General features: G+C 40.3%; 1 protein-coding gene across 9 annotated transcripts in view; it reads right to left on the bottom strand.

Annotated features, from left to right (window-relative positions):
• Positions 1–744: 744 nt before the first annotated feature.
• Bod1l1 (biorientation of chromosomes in cell division 1-like 1) overlaps positions 745–26,469 on the bottom strand; it is a 54,668-nt gene continuing 28,943 nt past the window's right edge. For 3 of the 9 annotated variants that reach the window (XM_087584555.1, XM_087584558.1, XM_087584561.1), the window contains 17 exons: positions 25,361–25,425; positions 24,355–24,439; positions 21,310–21,353; positions 19,964–20,024; positions 18,352–18,422; positions 17,886–17,958; positions 16,407–16,486; positions 13,159–13,237; positions 12,713–12,789; positions 11,912–11,987; positions 11,795–11,829; positions 10,481–10,526; positions 8,305–8,354; positions 8,122–8,203; positions 7,466–7,619; positions 4,923–5,063; positions 745–2,141 (listed from right to left, as the gene is read on the bottom strand). In XM_087584555.1, coding sequence (XP_087440681.1) covers positions 2,024–2,141; positions 4,923–5,063; positions 7,466–7,619; positions 8,122–8,203; positions 8,305–8,354; positions 10,481–10,526; positions 11,795–11,829; positions 11,912–11,987; positions 12,713–12,789; positions 13,159–13,237; positions 16,407–16,486; positions 17,886–17,958; positions 18,352–18,422; positions 19,964–20,024; positions 21,310–21,353; positions 24,355–24,439; positions 25,361–25,425 — 1,337 coding nt within the window. In that variant the 3' untranslated portion in view covers positions 745–2,023. Of the gene's footprint in view, positions 2,142–4,922; positions 5,064–7,465; positions 7,620–8,121; positions 8,204–8,304; positions 8,355–10,480; positions 10,527–11,794; positions 11,830–11,911; positions 11,988–12,712; positions 12,790–13,158; positions 13,238–16,406; positions 16,487–17,885; positions 17,959–18,351; positions 18,423–19,963; positions 20,025–21,309; positions 21,354–24,354; positions 24,440–25,360; positions 25,435–26,469 lie in introns of all 9 variants that reach the window. The other 6 variants (XM_087584554.1, XM_087584559.1, XM_087584556.1 and 3 more) reach the window with 3 other exon arrangements.

Genomic DNA, 26,469 nt, shown 5'->3' with positions numbered 1-26,469 from the left:
TGCAGGCTATTCCTACCTATGGCGAATGTTACTAGGGTCTGGTATTTAAAGACTGGATGGTGGGAGTTAAGCTGGAGAATCTGAGGAAAGAGTCCAGAAACAGAGATGGAGAACAGTGGTAGGGTATGAATCAAGACTAAGCAGTTGTCTTCTGTGGGCCACAGCACCCTGGCATCTTCAATCATTGGAGCACTCTCCTACCTTTGACTGATTATGGCTCTGTGATGGAGTAGCTGGCAGATAAGGCTTCTGATGAGTACTGTGGTGGCAATGTTAAACCCAGAAAAATGACAGCTGGAGATATCTGTGTTTTATAGTGGGTTTGTAGGAGAAAGCCACAGAAATTTTGAGTTGGGTATTTTATGTGTATGAGTGTTTTGCTTACACGTATACATGTTGCATGTACACCATGAACATTTTCTATGCTAGCAGTCAGAAGACATCAGATACCCTGGAATTGGAGGAATGGATGGTGGTGATGGGACTTGAATCTTCTAAAAGAGCAACATACCTCTCTAGCCCCTAAGCCAGGTAGTCCTTAGGATGCTGAGACTACCTTGTAAACTAGGATGTCTCCTGCTGTAAGCCCCTCCACCCCGCTAAATACTATCAGCATCAAGTCCTGACTGTGACCTGCTTCTTCATACTTGCAATATCTCCTATCCCATACAGTCATTTCTCTTCTCAATTTGGGTTTCGGAACCACTGAAAGTTACATGGGGAAAAAAATTCTTGTCACTCAAGTTTTAGGGAAACATTTTATAATTTATATATAAAAGTTCAGTAAGAAACAATGCAAAATGACAAGGATTTTCACCGTACAAGAGCCAAAACAATAAAATAAAACCAAAAGTTAAAAAAAAAAGATAAAGAAAAAAAGACAAAAAAATCATAACCCAAACAATGAAAAACCTACACATAATGAATGTAAATTTTAATTATAAAACAAAGAGTATGAACAGAGCATTTAAAATCTCAATCATTTGGCAACTCATCATATCATTGCAAGAAACAGATCCAATCTTAAGAAAACGTTATTTTATGAAAAACTTAAGTCAGACAGTTTGTTCATTATGGGAGTTAAATCATGTTTAAAAAAGAATCTGGCTATAGAACCAGTTTCTCTCCTGAAACACCTGTATAGAACAACATGACACCCTGAAACTGAACAGCTTGAAGCAATCTATCTTCAAGCATTTCTCATCACTCGACAGACAGTATGCAGATGGTGGCATGGGGCGAACACAGAGAAGAGTGAACCCACAGAGGATGCCGCCTGCAGGTGAAGGATGTGAAGCAGGTAATTACCAGGTTATAGGGCTGGCAGGTAGAGCCACAGGGGCAAGGGTAGTCAAAGACAAAACAATCATGGCCATGGACGGAAGCAGTGGAGTCTGTTCTTCAGCTAATCTACTTTACTTGGACGCATGCGTGAATTTCTGTTTCCTGCCAGGCCATATGCAGATAGGTACAGGGCACTCGGAGTCCTAGAACTCTTCTACTAATGACTGCATAGCATTTAAAACCCTCTTTTTATTAAAAAAAATTAATAAAATAAAATAAACAGATATATAGTAAAGTTCACAGGTAAGATTTCTCTGTAAAATAAATAAAGTGTTCATTGATTAGCATCATACATTGAGTAAAATACAGCCTGTTTTTACATGTTTATATACTATACACAGATCCCCACGGGGCAGCCTGTTGTCTGATGGGCTGGAAGGACTGCATTCTTGATGTGTCACATTGGAAACTCCAATTTCCGCTGTTAAAATATACAACTACTTTGCTGAGTTCAGATACAAAGTAAACTTATCTTCCTTTATCTGAAGTCAATGTACATAATCCCCTCCATGAACAATGGTTTATAAAGCTGTTTAAAACATAAAATGAACAAGCTCGCACCTAGAACGTACAGCACATGCAGATCCTTTTCTTGTTTTTAAAAAAAGAAAGAGCCCATGGGGCAAGGCTTGTCCTTTTTCTCTCCACTGGGTTGTTATTCTGAAAGCCAGAGCCACCATTACCGCTTCGCCTTTTTCAGAGGGGTTTCGTCTACTTTCTGCTGGCCTCTCGTTCGAGCTCCAGGAGGGCTGAGTTCTCGTTTGCGCTTGACAGAAGGGGAGAGCTGTGCTTTTGATCTGTATTGAGCAAAAGCCAAGGCAATAAGGAGAGTTAAAATCAGTTGTTTCAAATAACTTGGGAGACTTTAAAACAGTATCCTGGAGGGAAAGCCCCAGTCTTTAATACCAGGAGTGCTTGAATGCCTGGTTCTTTACCAGGAACCTTGAACAGAGCACAGACAGTGCTCTGAAAGAGGCACACAGAGGCCTGCACTCTGTGCCAGACCTGCCACCCTGAGATATTGAGCTTCACCTTGTTAGCATCCTTTCCCACACTCCTGTTCTTCTGATACACACACAGAGACCCCACTGGAAACAACTAGCACAAACACAGCAGGAGTGTGACCTAGCACCTGACAGTCAAATCGTGTTCAGAGTAGCATTAGAGAAGCCAGCTGGCACAGCAGGAAAAGGTTTAGATGAGCATAGTAACTGATTCAGCCATGTCACCATCCTCAGACATATACAACTCTTGCTAGCTCTCTTATGTTTCTAGGACAGTGGTTCTCAACTTTCCCAATGCTGAGACCCTTTAATACAGTTCCTCATGCTGTGGCAACTCCCAACTATAAAAGTTATTTCACGGCCACCTCATAACTGTAATTTTGCTTTTGTCATGAATCACAATGTAAACACCTGATATGTAGCATATCTGATACATGATCTTCAAAGGAACTGCAACCCACAGGCTGAGAACCATTGTTCTAGGACAAAACAATCAGACCACGGTGCATCTTTTTACACAGCCAGCTCTCGACTTTCAGCACTCTGGACTGCAATAAGTTCTAAGCACCGCTATGTTCAAACAAATGTCATCCCTGTCCACATTTTAACAAGTGATTTTCTTCTTTTTATTCCTTTTTGAGATAAAGTATCATATAGCTTGCCTAGGTAAGCCTTGAACTCCCGATGCAGCACATGATGAGTTTGAACTTCTGAACTTCCACCTCCTGAGTGATATTACAAGCACGCACCAGGGATTCATCCCAAGACTTCATGCCTTCTAGGTAAGCAGTCTAAGACTGAGCCACATGCTCAAGTCTCTTTTTTTCCCTAATCATCTTATATGACCTATTTGACCAATTTTTTTTTTCCAACTTCAGTTCAAAAGCCCCCTTGTGAGAAGTCTTCCAAAAGAGCAAGCAGCTTGCTCCCTAGGAACTAAACAGCGCTTTAGAGTTTTACCACAGCACTAGCCACTAGAAGTTATCCACTGTGCCTTTTCAGAGTGCAGACTACGGCCAATACTTTAAAGCAACATGGTAATGGAAAATGACAGAAACTGTCATGTCGCCATACTAGTAAAGTTTTACTAGTGAGTGTTTTATCTGTTATAGTAGTTTAGTCTTATACACATTTGCTCCTGTCATTACAGAAGACATTCTTTGGGCACTTGCAAAGACTAAGCATGTTATTTAGCTAGAGTTCTAACATCTGCTCGTCATATGGTAAACATGCAGATAATGTCTTATTAATAAATTAAAGGACTGGAAAACTAAAGCTTCAGGGTAAAGAGAAATGCAACTTTATTGCTGCAGAGGCATGCTTACTGCTCTTCTAACAGCAAAAGCAAACACTGAGTTGAATGGTGCTGCCGACAACATGGTTCTTACAGGTTATCTATGAATGAGCTGAGAATGGCTAAGAGATGTTTGCTAATACTTCATCCCACATTGTGTGCACACAGAACACTAGTTTACTGTGGAGCTGCTGGACAGCAGGAGCCAGTGTTGTGCTGTAAGCTGTTAGCAGGAAGCAGGATCTTGAGTCAGGTCCTTCTCTCCTCTTGTGGGAGCTTGGTAGACTGACCAAACCAAGCCCTTTCCTTATACCCAGAAGCCTGCCGGAAGTGCAGTCACAGGCCCAACTCTTAGGCACCTCCACCATGTAATAATTCCTCTGCACATTCAATTCTAAGAAACATGCATCCATATTGTCCACATAAAAATGAGGATGAATATTTCATCTCACCCAATGACGATGAAATGAGAGAATTTCCTTCCTTTCTAAGACACATATATATTACAGGTGTGCTATTAGGATCAAACACTGTAAGAGTATGCATAAACAATCTTTATATTCATGGAATCATCTTTTGTTTATGAATGTTACCATATACAAAGAGGAAGACAAGTTCCCAACCTCAAGGAAGAAACTTAACAGTTCAGGGGGAGAAGCAAATAGGCTACCTACACCACTGCCACCTGCCACTCCTAACTGTTTAGTGCTGATTACAGATGCAATAGGAAAAGATGAGAATGGGCTGCAGCAGATAGGAGGCCCTGAAGGAGAGGGTTTTAAAGAAAGGAAGGACCTGACTCACCGAGGCAGGCAGCGAGCACCCACTGCCTAAGCACAGAAGAGGCAAGGAAGGAGCACCGTGGGAAGCAGAGGTGAATCCAGCTGTGGTAGAAGGTGCAAGCTGCAGGTGGCTGTTTGAAAGTTCTTTGTCACCTCTATAATAGTTTAAACCAGAAGTGACTCTAAGCTGTGACATGCTTCACCACATTGTACAGACTGAACTACGTAGTCAGACATGCAATCACTTGGGAAGAAACATGCCTGACTTCAGTCTTTGTACATGATGGTTGGCTATTAAGGCTCACAAGAGTCAAAGACAAGCCTGTGTGGCTGGGCCAGGGGGCAAAGCCGGTACAGACACTTTTATTTTAAGCCTTCCTATTTCTGGAAACCCATGATCCCCCAAGTCACCTATTTGGTGAAACAGATATCCTTAAGAACATAAGAAAAGCATTACTTGGGAGTTAAAAACAACTTGAAGGGCAGGCAGGGACTTACCTTCCTAATGGGGGAGATTTACTAACTTTTTCGCTGGTAGATAACTTCTCTTTTGCTAACTTTTGGCGATTTCTAGGAGAAACTGTTTCTGGGATGCCAAGTTTGGATGTTGCACGTGTAGATGGCTTGCTATGATTCTTTCTGAAACACATTATAGAAACACTGGGCAATGGTAGCACTGGATTCTCTAGTCCTGGGGGCTACTAGAAAGGAAGAGATTTTGCACAAGCAAGAAAGCTATGGAGACTCACAGGATCAAAGGGGCTGGGTGTCTTGATCATTGCTAGTAAAGACCTTGGTGTCAGCCAGGGCTAAACTCTTCCTCTAGGAAACTGTCTTTGCTTTTCCTGTGCATATTTTACCACAATCAAGAAGATGACTCTGAAAAAACTGCAACTATATTGGCCAACAAGGATACCAAAGAGCTCATCAAACAGAATAGGAGGCTAAGGTCACTGAAGTCATGACAGCACTAAATCTCCAAGCAGTTAATTATACAAGAAAGAAATCAGATTTCCAGAGAAAAGGAAGAAATAGGATTTATTCTACATATGGTATATATGTAATTCAATTTGAAGCAGTTCCAGTTTGGATGCATACTGAATAACATAAGGTCAGCAGAACAACCCTTCTGGATTATTTGGTCCACACCTGGTGTGGAACATTTGTTTCTTAGGGAGGATATGGATAAGAGAGTAAACACTAATAAGATGTCAAGGAAGTTCAGGACAAGAAGAAGGCCTGGAAACTGCCCTCAAATACTTGAGGAGAATTGTTATGAGGCCCCAAGAGTAGAACTTCAAAAGAGCAGAAGTCATAGGGATGCTAGCATCTACAGTGCACAGGAAGACAAGGTCAAGGAAGAGGAGGTTCACCTGTCCTAGCAGCACGCCTCAGAGAGTGACCAATTCAGAGGAGATGCCATGGCTCAGGTACCCAAGGTTAGCAACACAAGAGGATCAGAGTTCACATCTGACCCTGAGGGCCTGGGAAACCATAAAGATATTAAAGCCCTGGGACCAACCAACCAATGCTGAGAAATATAAACCAAAGAGAGAAGAGTCTGTGGATGAATCAAATGTTCCTAAAGAAATGGACAACACTCAAATGACCATTTATCTACAAATTAAATGACTTATTCTTTTTAAAAATTATTTATTTTATATATGGAGGTACAGTTGCAGATGGTTGTGAGCCACCACGTAGTTTCTGGGAATTGAACTCAGGACCTCTGAAAGAGCAGTTAGTGCTCTTAACCACTGAGTTGCCTCTCCAGCCCATGATTTATTCTTTTAAAAATATATTTTCCTAATCATAAATGATGCCATACATGTATATAATACACTTTGGCTATTATTTTGAAAGGTAAGCCTGCTAGTGACCTTTAGATACCCTCTGGAAGATACAAAGTCTAATGAACTTTCTGTGGTTGAGTCCTACTACACTGGAGGAGTCCCAGGATTTTCGGCATAAGAGTCACAGAGGTACATAAGGTACTAGTGGTGCACACAGGGCGTGTTCACTTCTCTCAATAGGGTTCGTGGCTCAGTCACTTTATTCCTCTCACCTATTCCTCCTCCCCAACCCCCTCCTCCAAAAACCCACACGTCCCATCATTTTAACTTTAGTCATGAAAGCTCCTTGAGTTTGTTTTTGTATTTTAAATCTCTTTTGAGAAATCAAACCACAGCACCAGAGGCTAATAATGTCTGTCTGGAGGATTTAGAAATGGGTTGACTTTAAATCTTTGTATAAACATGATACTGTATTACCATTATATTATGGTGACAGGTGTTAATGGTAATACTTTCAAATTAAACATTTCAGTCCTTTTTGATTAATTTGGAGAATGAACTTATAGAAGACTATGGCAAGATAAACAGTGTATGAATGACACTGACATGGGAAAGTATTGGTGAATACCAGGGAGATCCATGCAGCATCACACACATCATCTCTCAGTGTTCAGTGGAGAAGGGGCACTGCTGGTGTGAACAGGAATAAAAACACGGGAGGGGCTCGGGAGGACTCTGGCCGCTAAATACTACAACCTTCACTTAGAACTTTGCCAAACCTAAAATGCTTCATAATTAATGATTTCACATACATTAACTTAGAAGCAGAGAACTCATAACTTCTTCAAACACATTTGACCACATATCCAGTTTTCTTTCCAAAGGATTGTACCTCTATCAGGGTTTGAGAGCACATACTTTAGGGGGACATGCAAATTCAGGTGGCTCATCAGGGCCAGCACAGGTGATGTCTGTGTGGGGGCCTCTGGGTTTCTTCATGGTCTGAGACAGTAGATGCTTAAAAACTGTCTGGAGAGAACTGACTGACTTCATCAAATATGCACTTAAGTCAGTCGAAGACTTTGAAGTTACCCCAGCAACTGAGAGAAAAAATTATCTCTAAAGTGAGACAGTCAAGAAGAGAACACGGAAAGAAAACGGCGTCAAGAGAGTCCCATGACACCAAGAGCTGCTTCCAGACAGAGCAGCTGCCGAAGGCCACTGGAGGCCCCTGGTGGCGCCCATTACCTCTGTGCCTCTGATCTGGTGGCTGATCTTGTGGTGGCTCCCAAGGGCTCATCCTCGTCCTCCTCTTCCTCCTCCTCATCAGAATCCTGATCGTTCTTGTCCTCAGATGTTTCAGAAAATGGTTTCTGGCGCTTTCTTTCTGGCTCTGAGGATTCTGTTCAGACAGAAGGGTAACACCTGGACTATTCAGTTCCCAACGACACCTCCAAAGGACAGCCACGGAGTAGAACTTAGGATGTTAGTGCTTTTCCACTTCCTTTTGGTTTCAGTACTTGCAGCTCACAACTGTTTACCTTAATCTCAAACACATTTGGGATAGTTTACTTATGTAGTTCACAGCCAGCATTTGCAAAAAATTCACATGTGCTCAGAAAAGCATCTGGGATGTGCCATTTCTGGCAGGGATTAGAGCCATTTCACACACATTTGTGCAACATTATTTCTAGCTGCACCCAGCTGGATTTTTCTTCATCCAAAAGATTTGTTGAAAAGTGTGATTTTGAAATAAGACTGTAATTAACAATGTAACAATATGTGTTTCTTGGTTTATTTGTTTTTCCCCCCTGTTTTGTATTATTTTTGTTTTTGTTTTAAATTGGCCTGCTGTTTTCTAAAGAGAGAGGGGGGTGGGAGAAAAGAACATGCTATACTCATACCAGCATCATCTGATGAAGTCAGTGAGCGTTTGGGCTTTCTTCCTCTTCGACGCACACTCCCTGTTTTTTCTTCATTATCATCCTAGAAACAACAGCATTAAAGTGGAAAGGGTGCTTAGCTGAGCATTATTAAGTTTATTTCTAGAAAATATGTTTTGATTAAAGAAAAAACCTAGAACTTACATTGCTTGTACTTTTTTCTTGTAGGTCGGTGGTTTCTTTATTGAACTCATCTTTAAAAAAAAACAATAAACAAACACACCAGAAATTAAATTTCAACACTAGGTCTAGCCTGATATGTCATCATCACAATGTTAATACACTGTTATATAATTCATTATTTAAGATTTTTCCAGATTTGGAACTATCAGGAAACATCATAATGAAAGATCTTACGTAGGTAGCTACACGTAAACATAAAACTTGGAGTTTGGGGAGGCAGTTAGCTCAGCCAGTTAAATGCCTGCCTTGAAAGCCTGAGGAGCCGATTTCAGAACCCTAGATCACCCTGGTGAGGTGGAGAGAATGCCATGGCTCATGGCCAGCCAGTCCACCCCAATCAGTGACTACAAGCTTATAAGAGACCTGGACTCGATGGGGGCAGATGGCATACCTGAGGACAACACCTGAGCTTTTCCTCTGGTCTCCACATGTAGGTACAGACACAAATGCATACAAGTACAGCATCCTGCCCTACTCTCACATATACATATTAAAAAAGCAGACGTAAAACGCACTTATATTTCATATATGCCTCATTCGCATAGCCAGAAGGTAATACTATACAATATTTTTAGTGCATCTGTATCCAGAATGCAAACCAGAACAGGACAGCTATATTACTTTCCACTTTATCATGTCGATATTGGAAAGGTTTTGGATTCTGAAGCATTTCAGGGTTTTGACTAGAGATGTTTCTTTTAAGTCTCAGTATTGCTTTATAAATATTTCAACTACAGTTTGAGAAAGATCGAGCTTGAGTAACTTGGTTTCTATACTTTCTTCAGTCACATAATTAACAAGCAGAGTAGTATTTGGACTTTTCACTCCAAATACTACATATGGAAACTACAACAACAAAAATATACAATAGAAATATGCTTTATTCTTTAAACATTTGTCTGATATAGATGTTATAATTTTATAAGATTGTGTTCTTGTAAGGAAAATAAAGACTGGGTGGTATATTATTTGAATATAAAATTATGGGCCAGTACTCAACTCAAAAGTACTTCTTTTGGGGAAGGGCTCAAGGCCCTCCTCGTCAGAGATGAAGACATAGTACTGTCTCTTCCCTGAAGTCTCACTACACTAGTGAACGTGAAAAGGTTAACTCAGTAAGATCAAAGTCTGTCCTAAGCTAGTCATCATTACCCAGACTCAGAAAAGAGCAAAAAAACCCAAAACCATCACATGATCACATAGATAAGAATCTTTAAAGTGAGTGCAATGTATAAAGATTCCTTATTGTATGGATTTAAAATACCCTTAACAGACAAAAATAAAAGCCCATGCCCCCAAAAGCAAGCAAAAACCCCAAACCAAACCAAAACCAAAACAACAAAACAAACTTAATTTACCAAGAGACAAGAGAAAAAGTAAAGCAAAATAAAAAACTTATATAATTGGGTGTGTAAACACTGTACAAAGGTTTATGTACTTGCTATATTTTGATGCCCAGACTGTACGATTTCCCAAGCTGATTGTTACCAATTAAACAGCTTTTTGCATATTGTCAGTGTTTTAAACCCATGGATAGTGCTTTCTTTCATTTAAAAATCCTTAAGCTATGAGATTAAAATGTACAAACGTAAATATCTGGAAAGACAGACTAAATAATAAGTAATACTTCTATTTAGCCCCCTATCCAGGGGCAAACATTATTAACATTTTGGAATTTTTTCTCTCTCTTTGGAATGAGGACAAAATACTTGAAAGAATTCTATCTTTTAAAGATCTCAGTCTGAGCAGTCGAGTGCCATGATGAACCTCTGCTCACTCGGTAGCAGTGCTCATCTCAACACAAATGCAGCCAACCATGGCTCGGACACCGTGCTACATTTATCTCCAGCCTTCATTGTTGTCCTTTCTACCACCTTGTCCTGCAATGACAGTGTCCCAGACTGAAATGCAGACTAAAGAAAAGCGACAGTAAGTATATATAACTTTCTTTTTAAACCAAAAGTCAGCTCACTTCATTGAGAAACAATGAAATTGTAAAATCTCCCCTACCAGCCAGCCTAGGTCCCCTGCTTAAGGAAAAACATCTTATTTAGAAAAACGCTCTTAAAAGTTCTTGCACATGATTGAAACAACAGCCCCTCCTTAGACCACAGGCAGAGGGATGCTTGGAACATACCTGCTTGGCTGACTTTCAGTTTGTCACCAGGTGGAGACTGCTCTACCTAAGTTTAAATGAACACAAAATAAGAACAGTTTGTCATTACTACACAGTAAGACAACCAGTAAATTTTAAGACCTTTAGTACATAACCAGAATAATGGGGATCTATTTCTTGTGGCTGGTCAAAAAGAGCTAGCAAGTGTGGATGCCCATGCTTCTGACCAATCTCCGAGCCATGTGTCTTCTCCACCACCTTGGTGCAACTCTGGAGACAATGCCACAGTGGTGAATTATGATCACGCTGTCAGCTTTCCCTGAGGTCAGCTGGTCATTTCCCAGGTGGTTCTCGGCTTCTGCAGCCTTATAGTCCTACGAGAGAAGCTCTCTAATGAATGCTACAGTACTATACTACTTCAGAGCCACAGAAGGAGTCTCAGAGGATTACACGACTGGCCACATGACACAGGTCTGGAGTATGTGCAAAGCTAAAGTGATGCTTTCTAAGTCACTGCTCATGGCCATTGAGGTACAAGGAATAAAATCTTCCTATAATGATTTCACTGGGTATGTACTCCAGAGTCAAAGACAAGAACATTCAAAGAGATAAAGTAGCAGTACTGGGAAATGGCTCCACAGACACGAGGGCCCACAGTGGGATCCTAGCACCTATGTAACAAGCTGGGTGCAGAGATGCGCATTTGTAAACCAGAGTTGGCAGGAGAGATAGGTGGATTCCACTGCTCAGCCAACTTGCTTACATCATGAGTTACAGGTTAATTGAGAGACCCTGCCTCAAAAACTAAGGTGGAGAGTTACAAGGAAGACACCTGATGTTGGCCTCTGGCCTTTATGTGTGCATGCACATGCACACACATGCATTCACACATGTGTGCTCTCACATGAACATATGCACACAGCACACCCACATCCAGACAAATAGCAATGATGGTTCCCCTGTACTAAAATCAGTGCATATTGAGTACAAACACAATCAAGAGAAAATCATAAGGCAGCAAAGGCCAAGAGAAGCTTCCCTTGAAGTTTCCACTCAAAACCACAAAACCATTAATTTCTTCCTGCACTTTATCCTAGGTGCTCTAATTTTAGACAGCTGCACTCCTAGGTATGATGGAATCAGCTTACAAACAGCTATCAGAACTCTGTGCATAGGAAAATACCACTAAACGAGGCATTATCTGAATGGCTAGTCCACATTTTAAGAAAGTCTTTTGAAGTATTTAAATAATACAAAGAGTCTACCACATGAGCTGTTCACAGGCCAGAAGCAAATATTTGAATGTTTCACTTCCCATCTTTTACAATTACTTACAGTGGTAATGTCAGTCTCTGTTTTGGAGTCTTCTTCTACAAAATAAAATAAAGATTTACTTAGAAGGTCAATTTAGAAAGTTCTTGTGTATGACTTGAAGATGTGCCTCACACCTACTTGATTTGAAGGCTGTTTCTGCAGGGTATTTGCGAGGTCTTCCTCTTTTCCTTTTAATAATTATTGGTTGATCATCCTAAGAGGGAAGTGAGGAAAAAAATCCTCATCAATAAAAGAATAATTTACCTTCCCTTGAATCAATTCAGCATTCCCTTAATAATAAGAATGAACCCCAGCTTAGGTGCAGTGTTATGGAGTTTTATTTCTTCTTACTGTAGTCCCCTTGCTTAGTGAGTACTGACAGGCCTATGAATCCAGAGTCCCACACGAGTAACAAATCCTCAGTGAGTGCTGTCCCAGGCAAGAACTATGTCTGGGATTTGGTTTAAGCTACTTGTGGTCAAAAGTTATCTCCCCCCAAAAAAGAAAATCTAGTGAATTTCTCACAAGAAACCACTAAAAAGTTGGTAAAATAGCAATGGCTCCTTTGGGATTTAGAGGTTTGTTTCAGGCCACTATCATTCTCTGATGCAGAAGCTGTCAACTTGAATGGGCTGGATGCAGACATGGCTGGCATGGGGAAGCTGCAACCTTCTGGGCGGAGCTAGGTCTCCTTGGGCCCTGCTGAAGCTGTTCCCATTTCCTCCTGCAGTGCTAAGCTGCAAAGGCAGGAACCTGTCAGTGCCCCTGACAAAATGTTGGACTGACCCTATCTAATGATGACATAAATAGGTTTTATAAAAATACTTTGATGAAATAAGACCAAGCAAACAAAATTAATCAGAATGACATTAATAAACCATAAAACAGTGTCCTATTTTGAAGTTATTTTGAGAGAATAACTAGGAAACCAACTCTTACCTCCTGTGACTTGACGCTGCCATCATCTTCGTTTGGCTCAATCTTTTCCCCTGTACCCTCACTGCTGCTAAATTCATCTGAGGAAAAGGCAGAGCTCAATGCTATGCTGGTGACCAGGTAAGTTTTCATCTCGTGCTTCAGAGAATCAGCACAATTCCAGACACACACACACACACACACACACACACACACACACACACACACACACTCTCATGTGCATATTTCCATAATTAAACCAATAAATCCAATTATAGTTGACTAAAAACACACTTTGAGAAGAGGATGAAACTTAAAAATAACCCTCAACTTTACAAATGTATGCACAAAGTTCTATGCTCTAGGGAGGAAGCAAATGGGCAAAGGGATGCTCCAGCAGGTGAAGCTTGGTGGAGGGTATGGGCTGTGAGGCCTGGGCTCCAGCACTCCCATGGAGGGCTTACACTCACCTCTGTCTTCCAGGGCAGGGCTGCTGTTTGCCTTTGAATTAAGTGTAGAGAATTCCTCCAGATCTCCAGAGTTCTCTTCCTGTAGAAAAGTTGAACAAGAACAGAGGCTTCATTTTCAAATTTAACTCTGCATCCATTCACACTTCCCTAGGTTTCTCACAATAACAATTTCCTATTTGACACTGAGAATAGTTTGATAAATGTTTTCAAAAAAATATAACCATCATTGTAGTTACTGGATCTGCTAAAAGAAGATAAACAAAAACTGAAAGCAGAAAAGCAGATTTAGATACCAAGGTTAGGGTTAGTTTTATTTTCTTCCTACAAAATGTACTTTGTCGTTTTAAGAGAAACTCTAAAGGAAGAAGTACTATAATTGCATTTCCGTATGGAGTGGTAGAGGAGAGAGAGATAGAAGGAAGGAATAAGAGGGAATACGTCAAAAGGAACATGTGGGGACCTAGTTGAACTAATTTAGAGTAGTAATCTCTAGCAGTTAAATTATTCACAAGTAGTCAAGAAAAAAAAATTTTGAGCACAAAGCATCAAGTGAACCCTGAAAGCTACAGTAATAACTAGGCTAGTAAAACATGCCCACAGGGCTAACCACTTTCTGATTAAAATTCCACTCTGCAAAATGAAAATCATACTTGGAACTATTTGCTGGACCAAGAACATGTGACTAGAGCAAACCTATTTTTTCCAAGTTTCCTACTATTTCTGCTAAATGGACACAGTATTAAACTGACTCCTAATGACTTCCTGTTATACCCATAAATGTATCCCTTCCCCTCAGTAGAGTAGCTTCTATTCACTGTAGATAGATTAATAACACAGAGGCCCACACTGGCCAAAGTACAGAAAATAAAACACACTGTTGACTGCTCAGCCCTAAATGGGCCGTCTATACTACATTCCTCTTCCCCAAGGCTCAGACCATCACAGGAGCAGAAACCCTGTGAGCCAGAAGTAAAACTGCCTTTGGACAGAGCAGGGAAGCCGCACATAGAAACTCACCGTGACTGTGACACTACACACACCCTATGCTGCAAGCTGAGGCCAGATCAAATCCCGGCAGGGAGAGGGAAAGTAGGTATGAAGTCCTAACCCTAGTGAGGAACTATTGGCAACTGATAGCTGCCAGTGAGGGAGAGTCAGCTTTCTGTAAATTGTGGTCCCTGCTAGGTCTATTATGCCTCAGTGGAAGGCCACACATCCAAAAATATATGGGCAGTAAAAAAGAAACTTGATGGGCAAAAAAAAAATTATTTCTGGTGAGTAGGAAAGAGATGGAAAAATACATATTAATATACACATATATATTTGTATATATTTCCAATGCATTTTTGAAAATATTTTTTGATTGGCCAATGACTGCTAAGAAATAGGAAATCCAGTTCTGGTGTTCTACTAGATAGTAGTATGACTACAGACACTAGGAATATATTATATGGCCTACTTTGAGGCAGATTCTTCCTGTCTAGTAACGAAGATGACAAGAAGCTTGTGCTATCTCCTAGTAATAGCAGTGTGAGCTCAGGCAGTTTTCGTTTGTGTGTGATTATACAACGTATGTTCTCTTTGTAGGAGTCCTAAGATATCCACTGTGTTAGGTCACTGAATTTAACTTTGCAAGTTCACTTAACTGATTATCTGTAAAACCTAATTGCATGATGCTGAAAGCCAGGGGTCATTCCCAAGTCCCCTCACCTGTGGAACACCCAGATTTCCCTAAGGACTTTGAAAGCACTATATGACCAGTACCAAGACATGGAACGACAATGTGGCTCTCTATGATTGCAGACACCAGGACTAGTTATTATATTAAATATTCACAGAGAATTTTAGAATAATTTTAAATAAAAATAGAACTAAAATGCAGATTTTAAATATTCTAGTTGCTTTTTATGCTTTTGGTCTTGGAGGGTATGGGTTTAGAATACGGAAGGTCTGCCCACCTGAGAGAACCTAAGAGCTGTCTGTAGAACAAGCTATTTACTTTGTCACTATTAATACTCAGGCTCACATATAGACTGACTTCCGACCTAGACTCTTTTCATGTGCTGGATGGTGGGAGGACAGATGCGTGCCTTTGTTAGTTAGCTGGTGTTTGCTCAGGCTCATGGATGTCTGAGGATGATGCCCAGTCATCATGTCTGGGACAGAATGTATTTCCAGTTAGGGGATGATTGTTTTAGAGCAAGCACTAGGTCCCACAAGAATTCTACCAGCTCCTCATGACAAGTGTGAACTCATTTTTATTCTCTGTTTTCCACTTTTCCAGTGTCTGGGGCTTTTCCAAATCTAATTTTTATCTTTTGTAGTTTTGTCATACCAATTTGACAATGACTTTATTGCTTATAAAAAGTGATACATCCTTACTTCATGAAATGTTTTAGGAAAGGTAAAATCACTCCCAACCTAGTCTACAGATCACTATTACTGTGAAATGGGCTATGCTTTTTTATGTTAAAGAACTGAAGATGGTGCTCAGGGTTCTATATATTCTAATCAAATGCTCTATCTCTGAGCTATTAGGTTTAAATCAATTAATTATTTCAAAACTTACATGAAATTGAGGGGAAATAAAATTTCTTCAGACTGCTTCTCTCTTCATGTAAGAGTATTGTCTTATGACCCTAGTTATGAACAGGGCAATGAGGAATGAGTTAAAAGCCTATTTCTTTCCTAGGCACAACTCACTGAAATTTATGGCACTATGCTACTTTTCCTTCTCTGGCTGTTAAAAATCCTTTCTTTTTATTTAGTTCACCAGTTCTTGTGGACGCAAGGAGAACGGCTTTCGTCAGCTTTTATGTTTGCAAGAACTCGGTGGAGAAAACAGCACAGTCAGGAGAGATAGAGAGTAGCCATGGCTCAGGGAACACGCAAAAGTACACAGCAGGACGTGCGCATCTGGGACCAGCAGGAACAGGAGCAGAGGGAAGGCAAGTAGCCATAGGCTGCTTCTCTGAAGCAAAGTAATCAGAGGCAGCACATCAACATGTGTAAATAATATGCATCACCATTAGTGCACATACTTCATGATAAACTTTCAGAAGAAAACATCTGAAAACCTTGAGAAATAAGTAAGACCATCGAGCAAAGTTATAAGAAAGCACTATATTCATCTTTTATCACAAGCTGATTACTGTCAGAAGCATAATGTAGCAGAATAAAAATTATAAGTATTTATAATGATGTAACTAGGCTACCTCCAAACTTAAAATCAGTCAGTAGAAGATTACCTTTGTGTCATGTGGCTCAGTCTCAGAACATTGTCTCTGTGCTGTTTGTATTCTGGAATCCAGGACATCTGGGCTATCATCTGTAAATCAGTGTGGACAGAGTCACAAAAGAACAAAAAGTAACTGAAACTGAAATACAGTTCTATTTTAGGAGAGCAGACTTTTTGTTTTTTTGGTATATGATATGCTAGAGCCAAAAGTTATTCTAAACATTTTAAAAATGTTAAGAGACTTGTTGGCTTGCCGAGAAAGGAAGCATGAAACAAAACAAAACAAAACAAAACCAAACCTCCAAGTGTTATCAGGGCATGATAGCCTAACCCTGAGAACCTATGATAGTTTACCCAGAATTCAGGAATGGATGCATGAGTATTGAGAGTTCAGTGACAAGTCTCAGCTATATTTCTAGACCTTGCCTCAAAAACAAAAAAAAACCAAAACAACCACCAAGAAGCTGACAAGAGACCCTGAGTCTAGGGAAGGGCTGGGTGCTTTCAGTCCCAGAGACAATGCAATTTCACTTTCTTGAATAAGTTTCATCCATGAGGCACAGCCTTGAGCAGGAGACCTGGGTTGTGGGAGCAGGTTTGCTTGGGGAAATGAAGTAAACCTCTCAGAACTTTACCTTCTATTCACTACATACTATGAAGATAAACTGGAGCTATAAATAAAAGTACCATGCATTGTATCTGAATATAAAATATGAACTCAATTTACTACCACAAACTAACTACATGTATCTAATTAAAAAAAAAGAGAAAATATGTATTCTTTGCATATATTCCTTCACTTGTATTTAATACATTTCTACTTTGTGTCAGGCAATGTCTGTCATGGCAGCCACTGGCAACATGTGTTTCAGTATTCCTCTGTTGCCCAGCTAGGCCTGGACCTTATGCCCTGCTGCTCAGTCTCTTGAAAAGCTGGGATTTCCAGGTCCGTGGGATCAGGCTCAGCATTAAGACAGAAAACTTCATGGTGCTGTGTCATTATGTATTCAAATTTATTACTATGGCCTATACTATCTAATATACTGAAAAAAATATTAAAACAACTCAGTCTTTCATCCACATTAACCATATCCAAATGCTCAACAGCCTCTAGTAGCCAGTCACAATGCTACATGTCCACTCTTGTAGAAGTTCTATCATGTGGCTGTTCTAGGCCATGATATCAACAGGATGAGGCAGAGGCATTGTCACATGTGCCTTGGCTACAGTGCCTCACTCACTGCCCATAACAGAATCACAGCTTACACTGCCATCAGGCATTTGGCAGGGGTCCACATGTTGGGTTTTCTGCAGGCAATAGTTTCATTTCTGGATCCAAGGCTGAAAAGATCCTGTTGATGCCTCCAATTAGCCTCAAATGTTATGAAGTAATAAACAGTTACTATCTTCATGAATTATTTTCTTGCCCCACATTATTAGGTATGCATGTAACTTTTCCAACATCTAAAACAGAAGCACATATGAATACCTAGTTCTTCTTCTGAGGAGGAGTAATCCTGCTTTCTGTTTCTTTTAGATATATGCCTTTCTTCCTCTTCAACCTGGAATTAACAATGACCATGTTATAGGCTGCAGGATCTGGATCCAGTCAGTTAAAGTAACGGCGTACAGCAATAGCTTCTATCACTTACAGTAAGTAGATACATTAATAATAACACAAAGGACAACTGTACTTGAAACTGGTACCTCGGCTTAGACTGTCATTAGAGCTAGTTAATTTAATTAGTATTTAAGCAGCACAAATTGGTCTTGAAGAGCTTAGAAAACAGCAGGAACAACAGAGTTGGATGGGTAGAGAAGTACAGGTGGAGGGAGAAAACTGGGAGAGAGCAAATACGACCAAAAACCCAAACCAACAAGAAAACCTTTCTACCACCCTTCTTCCTGTAGGTGAAAACCCTACACAGAACACATGAGTGAACTAGGGAACATACCTCTTCAGGATCTGCTTCAGCACTGCAACCGCTTAGAGCTTCCGTGCTGTCTTTTCTACCACAGCTTATTTCTGAAATGGTAAATACAACGACAAAAGCCATATTTAAAAAACCATATTAAATCTTTGAAGTAAACCACGTAGATGTTTGTGCACGTAGTTAAGGGAAAATGTGTACTCATCCCTTTGAGTAGCAGCTATGCGCTGGGCACTGTGAACAACAGTTCAGATCATTTATGATGGATTCTTAGAACAGTGCTGATAGGGAAGTCCCACTGTCTGTCACTGTTATGTGAATTAAGATCAGTGCTACAAAACTCAATTTTACACAGCAGAGTTCAAGACCTTCTTCCTTCAGCTTTGTAGCCAAACAGTCTTAGGTGTCCAGGGAATCCCCATGACGTACTGCACCACAGCCATCAGATCAGCAAGCATCACAGCCTAATGAGGTCAGGCACAATGCGAGTGCGAAGTGACAAGTATGCCACCTGAAGATAAGCTAGCATTCAGCATGCAGACGATATGCTCGTAACCAAGATAAGCTAGCATTCAGCATGCAGATGATGTGCTTGTAACCAAGCAAATCTGGAGACACAGAACACTGCTCATGTTTTTGAGGAACAGGGACATGCAAAATAGTACTCTATAATTCGAAAAAGTTGTAAAAAGGTTGCAATATTCACACATAACAAAGAGAGAATAACTGTGCCGTATTATACAATGTAATACTAACTGGCATTACAATGGAGTAACTGGACTATAAAATAAAGAGGACAGAACCTCAGAACATATTGCATAATAGGCAACTACTGTAGAAATGGTTTGTAAAATGTGGTCACCATTCACCTAAACAAGGCAACATATGCTACATACGCCTAGGTTACAGAATAGTGGTTCCTTTTGGATGAGGTGAAAGAGAAAGAGACTGTGATAAGGTAGCCCTGTCATGGGGACTCACTACATTTGTAACATTTTAACAAATGAGTGAAACGAATATGCTGAGTTTGAAGGTATGATGAATGAGGTGATGGGCACACACGTGTCTATCAATCATTGGCACTGTTTTGCTATTGTCTAAAATATGATGTCATATATTAGAACTGAGTATATGATATATAATCTTTTTCAAACTTGACTTCATTATCAACTAAATTAGCAGAAACCAACGAAACTTCACATACTGGATGAGAACAGAATTCTTTTTTTGGAGCTCGTGACCTTCAGAGGTGATGCGCATCAAGGGCTGACTCCTACGAATGTGACAGCCTGATCTCGTATCTCACTGAGCCTGTGAAGCTAACATATCTCTACCATACAAATCACATGAGACTGCAGTTTGGGCCAACATCGGACTGAACCCACTGTGAGGCTGCTGCTGGCAAAGTCCCTGTAGTTAGGGAAGGTCAAATACCACTTAGCTGTATAGCCAAAGTACTCAATCTCGGTCAGCTATTTCCCTAACTCCAAATGCAATGGTTAATGTTCATTTGATTGAATTACATAAACTACATAAGAACATCTGTGAAGTAAGAGGAATACAGTACATGAAGACTCTCAAGAAATAGTAAATATAATGAACACTAAAGTTACAATGGTAGGATTCATTAACTTACCTTCTTTGTTTCGAGAGTCATAGTGAATTTCTTCATTAATTCTTGATTCTGAATTTTCAACCTAAATACACAATAAAAGGGTGGTTTCTGGATAGTCTCACTTAAACTTAAAGGCAGGTAAAAGGCATGTGTGCACTTGGCTGTTTGCAACAATGCTGTCAGGACTAGGGGGCATGTTCTCTTCACTTGACCCAGAAGCTGAAGGGTACAGAGAGCCTGCATTGTGAAAAAAATTCTAACCTATTAAGTTATCATGATTCAGTGTTTATTCTCCTTGTCTTTAAAATGATTTTGGAAAAAGCAAATTAAGAAAAAAGCTCATGTTTGAGAGTTCTCTTTCACTCAAAGAACTCTTACAAGTTCTCTTTATAAAAACTCGAGCTTGGTGTAGCCCACACACCTGCAATCCTACCACTGGGGAGGCTGAGGCAGAAGGACTGCTGTAAGGCTAAGGTCAGATGGTCTACATATGAAGCAACAGCTTATATAGCAAGACTCTGTTTCAAGAAGTTAGAACCCCCCCCAAAAAAAAACCCCAATAAAACTCTTACATATTTTTGTCAGAAAATTATCTATTTGGCAACCATACTTTAAACTATAAAGTCTTCTGTCCTACAACATTTTACATTCCTCATGACCGTTGGAGGTTGTACTCCACTGGGGACTTGCAGTAATGGGGTGGCATACTTGGTCTGGTGGAGTGGGTTTCAACTTAGAGGGCAAAAGTGCACTACTTCTCTTTCTTTTCAGCGTACTCTGTGAATGTCTAGGCACAGAACTGGGTGGTTCAATAAATTGAGCTAAGGACCCTGACCCTACAGTGCCTGGCAGTAGGAGAGCTCTCCCATTTCTTCCAGGAGACAGGAAAGCATGGCTAATGTAGATCTGTGAGCATTTCATAAAAATGTTCACTCCTGGTGTTAGGTTCCCTATAGATACACTGAGGCAACACAGAAACAAAACTTTCAAGGACTCAAAGCAATTATGAAAACCATACCTGGGGAAAAATGTTTATAGTAATCCCAGTTCAGTTTATTCAGACAAGTCTTCTAACATGAAGTCTAACTCTCAAATTATTTTGTCTACATCAACATTAAAATCTAAGATATTACAATTGAATTTGCAATTCTATTACAATAAAAACCGAAAGCTCAGAGTTCTTTGTTAGGGCGTGAAGGTGACTGTGGAAAAGGTCAAGTAAAAGCTGCTGAACTTGAGTGGAGAGAATGGTTCCACACCGCCTCCTGTACACAACTCCCCATACACTAGTTACTTTTTCTCTACTCATCTTTAAATGGGGGGAGAAAAAACCCACCATCAAAAGCCAAGCTATTACAACTACTTACATTTAGTGACTCACTCATCAACAAAGCTTCCACCTGTAGTTCAGCTGTGCAAAAACATGAGACAGAAGGAAACAACACTGTTTGAAATGTAGAACAACACATTTAAAGCTTTCCAGAGCAGAGGAGTTGAACAAGACAATCTCAAGTGACCTCTATTTTTGTGAATCGTAAAACTCTGACCAATCATTTTTTACAACCTGTGTTCTGCGTATTACCAGAAAAACAGCTTGGATTTTTACAATAATGTCTGCAGCCCATTAAGTCACTGCAGTGATTTAACCATTTCAATGATCTGTAGCTAAGGAAAAGGTGGGAGATCTTAAATGTTATCTGCTAAGCTGCAGTTAACACTGGCTCACTTAAAAATAATGCCAACAGATGAAAGGTTAGATCCTTTCCCCTCACAGCAATGGTCTGTTTATATTCTTTGGAACTTGAAGTAACAAGCCTACTGTTTCTCCTCAACAATGACAGAATATACATTTTTCTTTTAAACAGCCTCCTTCTATGTAAATAGATCTCTTATTGAATTGTACCTAAACACAGTAAAACAGTCTAAAAGTAGATATGGGAACCAAAGACTGAGAACGCACAAACATCTCCTTGACAGTGAACATTACACAGTATTTAAAGACCCATACTCATTTAACCAATGGATTCATATTTTGGATTATTTAACTCTGAAATGAGTGACTTGGCATCTTTGTGTAGTCTTGAGGACTGTGAATTTCTGTGTAGAAGGCTCCTGAGGTCATTTCAGATGTGTTTGTCCAGAAAGGTCCTCAGTTATGCCCCTTCTGCCAACATCCCAGGTAGCAGTCATAATTTGGATTTATATGTAGCATTCTTTGAATCTGAATGATCTGCTTTTCCTGCACCTTACTCATGGCATATATGTTGCTTCTCATAGCACCTAGTATAATGTTTTGTTGGAGAAATAATTTAGAAGTGCTATCTACAGTAGATATTATGACTGCCATCCTAGCATCTTCTGCAGGAACCCCGACTCTGGTATGCAACACTATTCAATACCAGAAATAGAGCATTTGGTTTAATACACTCCTCAGGCTTCTGAACAAGTTACAAATGTACAAAGGCATTTTTCTCAAGGTTATGCTTGAGGAATCGGATCTATAGGAGGATGAGTGGAAGAGCTGAGATTCAGGTTTTACTGGCTGTGTCTGCATCAGATGCTTCTTGATCATGCCCTGCGGCATCTCATCTCTGGGAGCTACATATTTCCTTTCAGGTAGTCTTTGGAGGGTTTCATGTTGTTGGCTGTACCACTTCTTGTATGATATTTAACATTGGAGAAAGGGGGTGAGGGGGACAGGGAGCAAGGGAGAGAGGAAAGAGTTAAAACCTCAAAAGTTTCTAGTAACTTCTCCCACTACAGGCCTGAAGATTGAACTTAGGGCCTTCTATATGATATGGCACAATTGACCATTGAGCTATACTCTGACAGAGCAGTCCTTTTCTTCTTAATGTATGGCTGAGAAGAAAATAATTTTCTATTGTTATACTTTTTCTCATTCTTATTTCCTTATCCTAATGGTTCTTAGACAGGTGGAGCCCGAAGGAGTTCCTCCTTTCTGCTTCCACCTCCTCGGATGCTCTTTTCATTCTTTTATTTTCTTCCTTTCTTTTTAAAAATCATAATATAAGAACAAAGTATGGCATAGATGTATAGTGAATTTTGTCTGGAGATTTTTTTTGTTGGCGGTGGTGTTGGTGACTGAAACCAAGAGCTTCCCACATGCTAGGCAAGTGCCATACTTACTACTGAATTGAATTATACTTTCAGCCGCTATTGGAGTTTGGGACCCTTTTAGTTAACTGCAAACGTGGCAGATGCAGGGTCAATTGAAAACTCCCTACCACAGTCATGAACTCATAAGGGAGATAACATTTTAGTAGTCTTAATGTATGTCTTAGTTATGTTCTCCTTTTTGTGGTGAAGCGTGCTGACAGAAGGAAGAGACTTTACTCTGGCTTACAATTCCAGAGGTGCACAGTCCACTGTGGCAGGGAAGGCACGCTGGCAGAACACAAAGTGGCTGGGCACACTGCTTCCAGTCAGGAAGCAGAGAATGAACAACAGCTAGGCTATCTAAACCCTTTCCTCCAGTGAGGCTCCGCCTCCTACAGGCTCTCTAACCTTTCCAAACAGCACTACTATCTAGAGACCAAATGCTCAAGTTTGTAAGTCTGTGGAGACATTCTACATTCAAACTCGTCAAACTGACAATATTTTGACCCTGGAGTTCTTCATAACTGTCTTGAAACTAAAACATTTGAAAGCTATTGCCCTAATCCTTTCTAATTCCGAGACTTCTCTTTAAAGTTTTATGGTTGACAATAGAGAATGCTGTAGATTGAAAAAGGTAAGGCAAGCTAAGAGTGGTTCCATACTGTTACTAGGGCCGAAGCCAGCATGCGAGGGCTTAGGGCACATGACCGGTTGTTGCAAACAGGCTGCAGGAGCCCTGGGAGGGCAGCAAGGGCATGAAGAAGCACATAGGGAATGAAGCACCTAGACAGTTTTCCTTCTACCATGACTATTTGGAGATGTCAGATTTAAACAATAACCCTATGTAAAACAGGAGGGGAAAGGGGGTATGTACAAAATGAAAGAATACGGGGCTCAAGGGAGAGCGTTCAGCAGTTATGAGGGTGTGCTGCTCTTGCAGAAGATCAAAGTTCAGCTCCCAGTGCACACACAAAGTGACTCACAACTGCTTCTAACTCCAGATGCAGGACATCTGACAGCTCTGGCTTCACAGGTCACCTGCAAATGCTCATGTGCATACCCACCCGCCCACTCAAATAAACAAAATTTTAAATAAATCTTTAACAACAACAACAAAAAAATAGAAAAATGTATTTTCTCTGAACTATTTTAAAAAGTAAGAGGCAAATTCATAGTCTGTCAGTGTTTTCTCTAAACTATCAACCACCTTTAAGCTGCAATGAAAGATAAAATTCAATGCAGAGACAGACAGTGTGAACAACAGACAGTGTGAATGACTGCTAGAGGCAGCCTACCTGCCCCACTCGGCCTTCCAACACACGGGTTCTCGGGTGCTGCTACAACTCCATGATTTGTATCTTCCTCTGAACTCACAGATATCTATGAAAATCCAAAGCACCACAAAAATAAGCGAGATGAGCCTAGCTGTCAACTGTGGCTAATTAAAGACCTCCTCCCTCAGCATCCAGAAGGAATTTAAAAATGTTTCCCATGAACTGAAGAATGAACATGTCAACATTTAAAAACAAAACAGGAAAAATCAGTCTGACCTCATATTCCACCCAGCAATGCTTCTCTTACTGCAGAAGGTTGAAACTCTCTAGCTTAGCACAACACGTGTGCTCCTCCCTGATTAGGCCACTCCTTAGCCAGAATGCAGTTTTACAGTGGGAGCTTGGAGCACCACAACAGCTTTCATCCTTTCTGCCTAGGTTTTCTCTTCTTTCAATACACTTCAACTCTACTTTAGGATTCTGCACCAATGTCATTTTGCAAACTCTCCTTGCTGCCTGTTTAATGCTCTCTTGGGGTAAGCTCCCTTTGCATTGTTAGTAACCCCCTTTCACTGCCAGCTCCTCACACTGTTGGCAGTACTGAGGAATCAGTCTAGAAACAGGAAACAAGAGTCTAAATTGTGTATAGTACAGATCTGTCGAAATTAACAACAATTTTATTCAAACCATAAAACCATGGAAAAGTTAAGCAGAGCTATGACAAGACCCAATTTCTATGTTTAAAGACACTGGGCATGGTAACATAAACCATAGGAAGGGTGATAGCACAAGTCCAGGTCCAATGGGAAGCCACAAACATCACTGAGGCGTGGGTGGTAGCTATGGGAACAGAAAGTCATGGACTCATGTTTTGTTGACAGCAAATTAAACATGGGTGACAGAGAAACTGAAGGAGGCTCCATGTCTGTCTTGAGGAGATGGAATTGACAACAGTATTTTTTACTAAAATTCCTAAGTTCTTAGCTTTTCACCCCATACAGTGAAAACACCACGTGTCTGGTCTTACCTCAGTTGTTAAGTTGGCCGACAGTTCCGATCCTTCTATACCCTTTGGTGGTAACTCTTCATTGCCTAATGAAACTCAAAGAATTAACATAATTTAAAAAAATTGAATGCAAAAATACATCTCACACAGAAAAGAAATGGCATGTTATCTGGTAGTCAGAGCCACCTGGGCCCGCTGACTTACTTCACTGTGAGCAAAAATGCAGCAAAAAGAAGTACACTGTGGGGGGAAGGGGTTGGAAAAAGGCAGTGGCCATTTGCTCATCTGTGGGGAATGGAATTCCTTCGTGTTTGCATAAAAAGGTAAGCTGCCCAGAAAAGGAGATAAAATATATTATTTGTGGATTTATCTTTCTTCCTAGTATCATTCTATAGTCAGTTCCATTAAATGTCTCTAAAAATATATAAGCAACATTCTGAACCTTGAGATTTATAAATACCTGACCAAAAAGGTGATGTACGGTAGACTCACTTTGCTTTCTGACACAGTGAAACTGAACACAGAATTAAAACCTGCCAAGCAGATGCAGAGACAATGGGATCTTGTCAGGTAGCAATTTTACCACTTTGTAGCTGTGGCTTATTTCCCTCACCTGTCTTATACAGAAGCTGATAAAGAAAAGCAAGAGCCTTCATTTCCTCAAGATCCTGTGGTTTTTCTTGTTAAAAGGCCTCTATTTGCTCTTCAGGGGACAGAGTAATAAATGAATGTAATATAACTGATTCACATAAATCATTGGAGTATTCGATTCATTCTAGGCTAAGTGTAATAATGGTAAAAGTTATTCATTTCAACCTTTAGAATACTTTTCTTCCTAATTTTTTGCTTTAAAGTATTTATTTATATCTATGTACATTGTTCTGCCTGCATATACATCTCTGCAAGGATGTCAGATCCTCTGGAACTGGAGTTAGTGGCGACCTGCCTGTGGGTACACACACACACACCCACCCACCCACCCCTAAACATGACCTGCTCAGTATGTATTATGTGTATTTTCTGGGCTATTTAGTGCTAGACAACCAATTGGTGTGTTTTTCCATGGAGAAGACTCCTTAGGGCATTTGTTAATGCTGTTTAACATTATTAGCCGCAGCTTTCTGAAGTAA

This window comes from Rattus norvegicus, chromosome 14, assembly GCF_021556685.1.
Source record: "Rattus norvegicus strain SHRSP/BbbUtx chromosome 14, alternate assembly SHRSP_T2T, whole genome shotgun sequence".
Lineage (NCBI taxonomy): Eukaryota > Metazoa > Chordata > Mammalia > Rodentia > Muridae > Rattus > Rattus norvegicus.
This window is presented reverse-complemented; position numbering and strand designations above follow the sequence as displayed.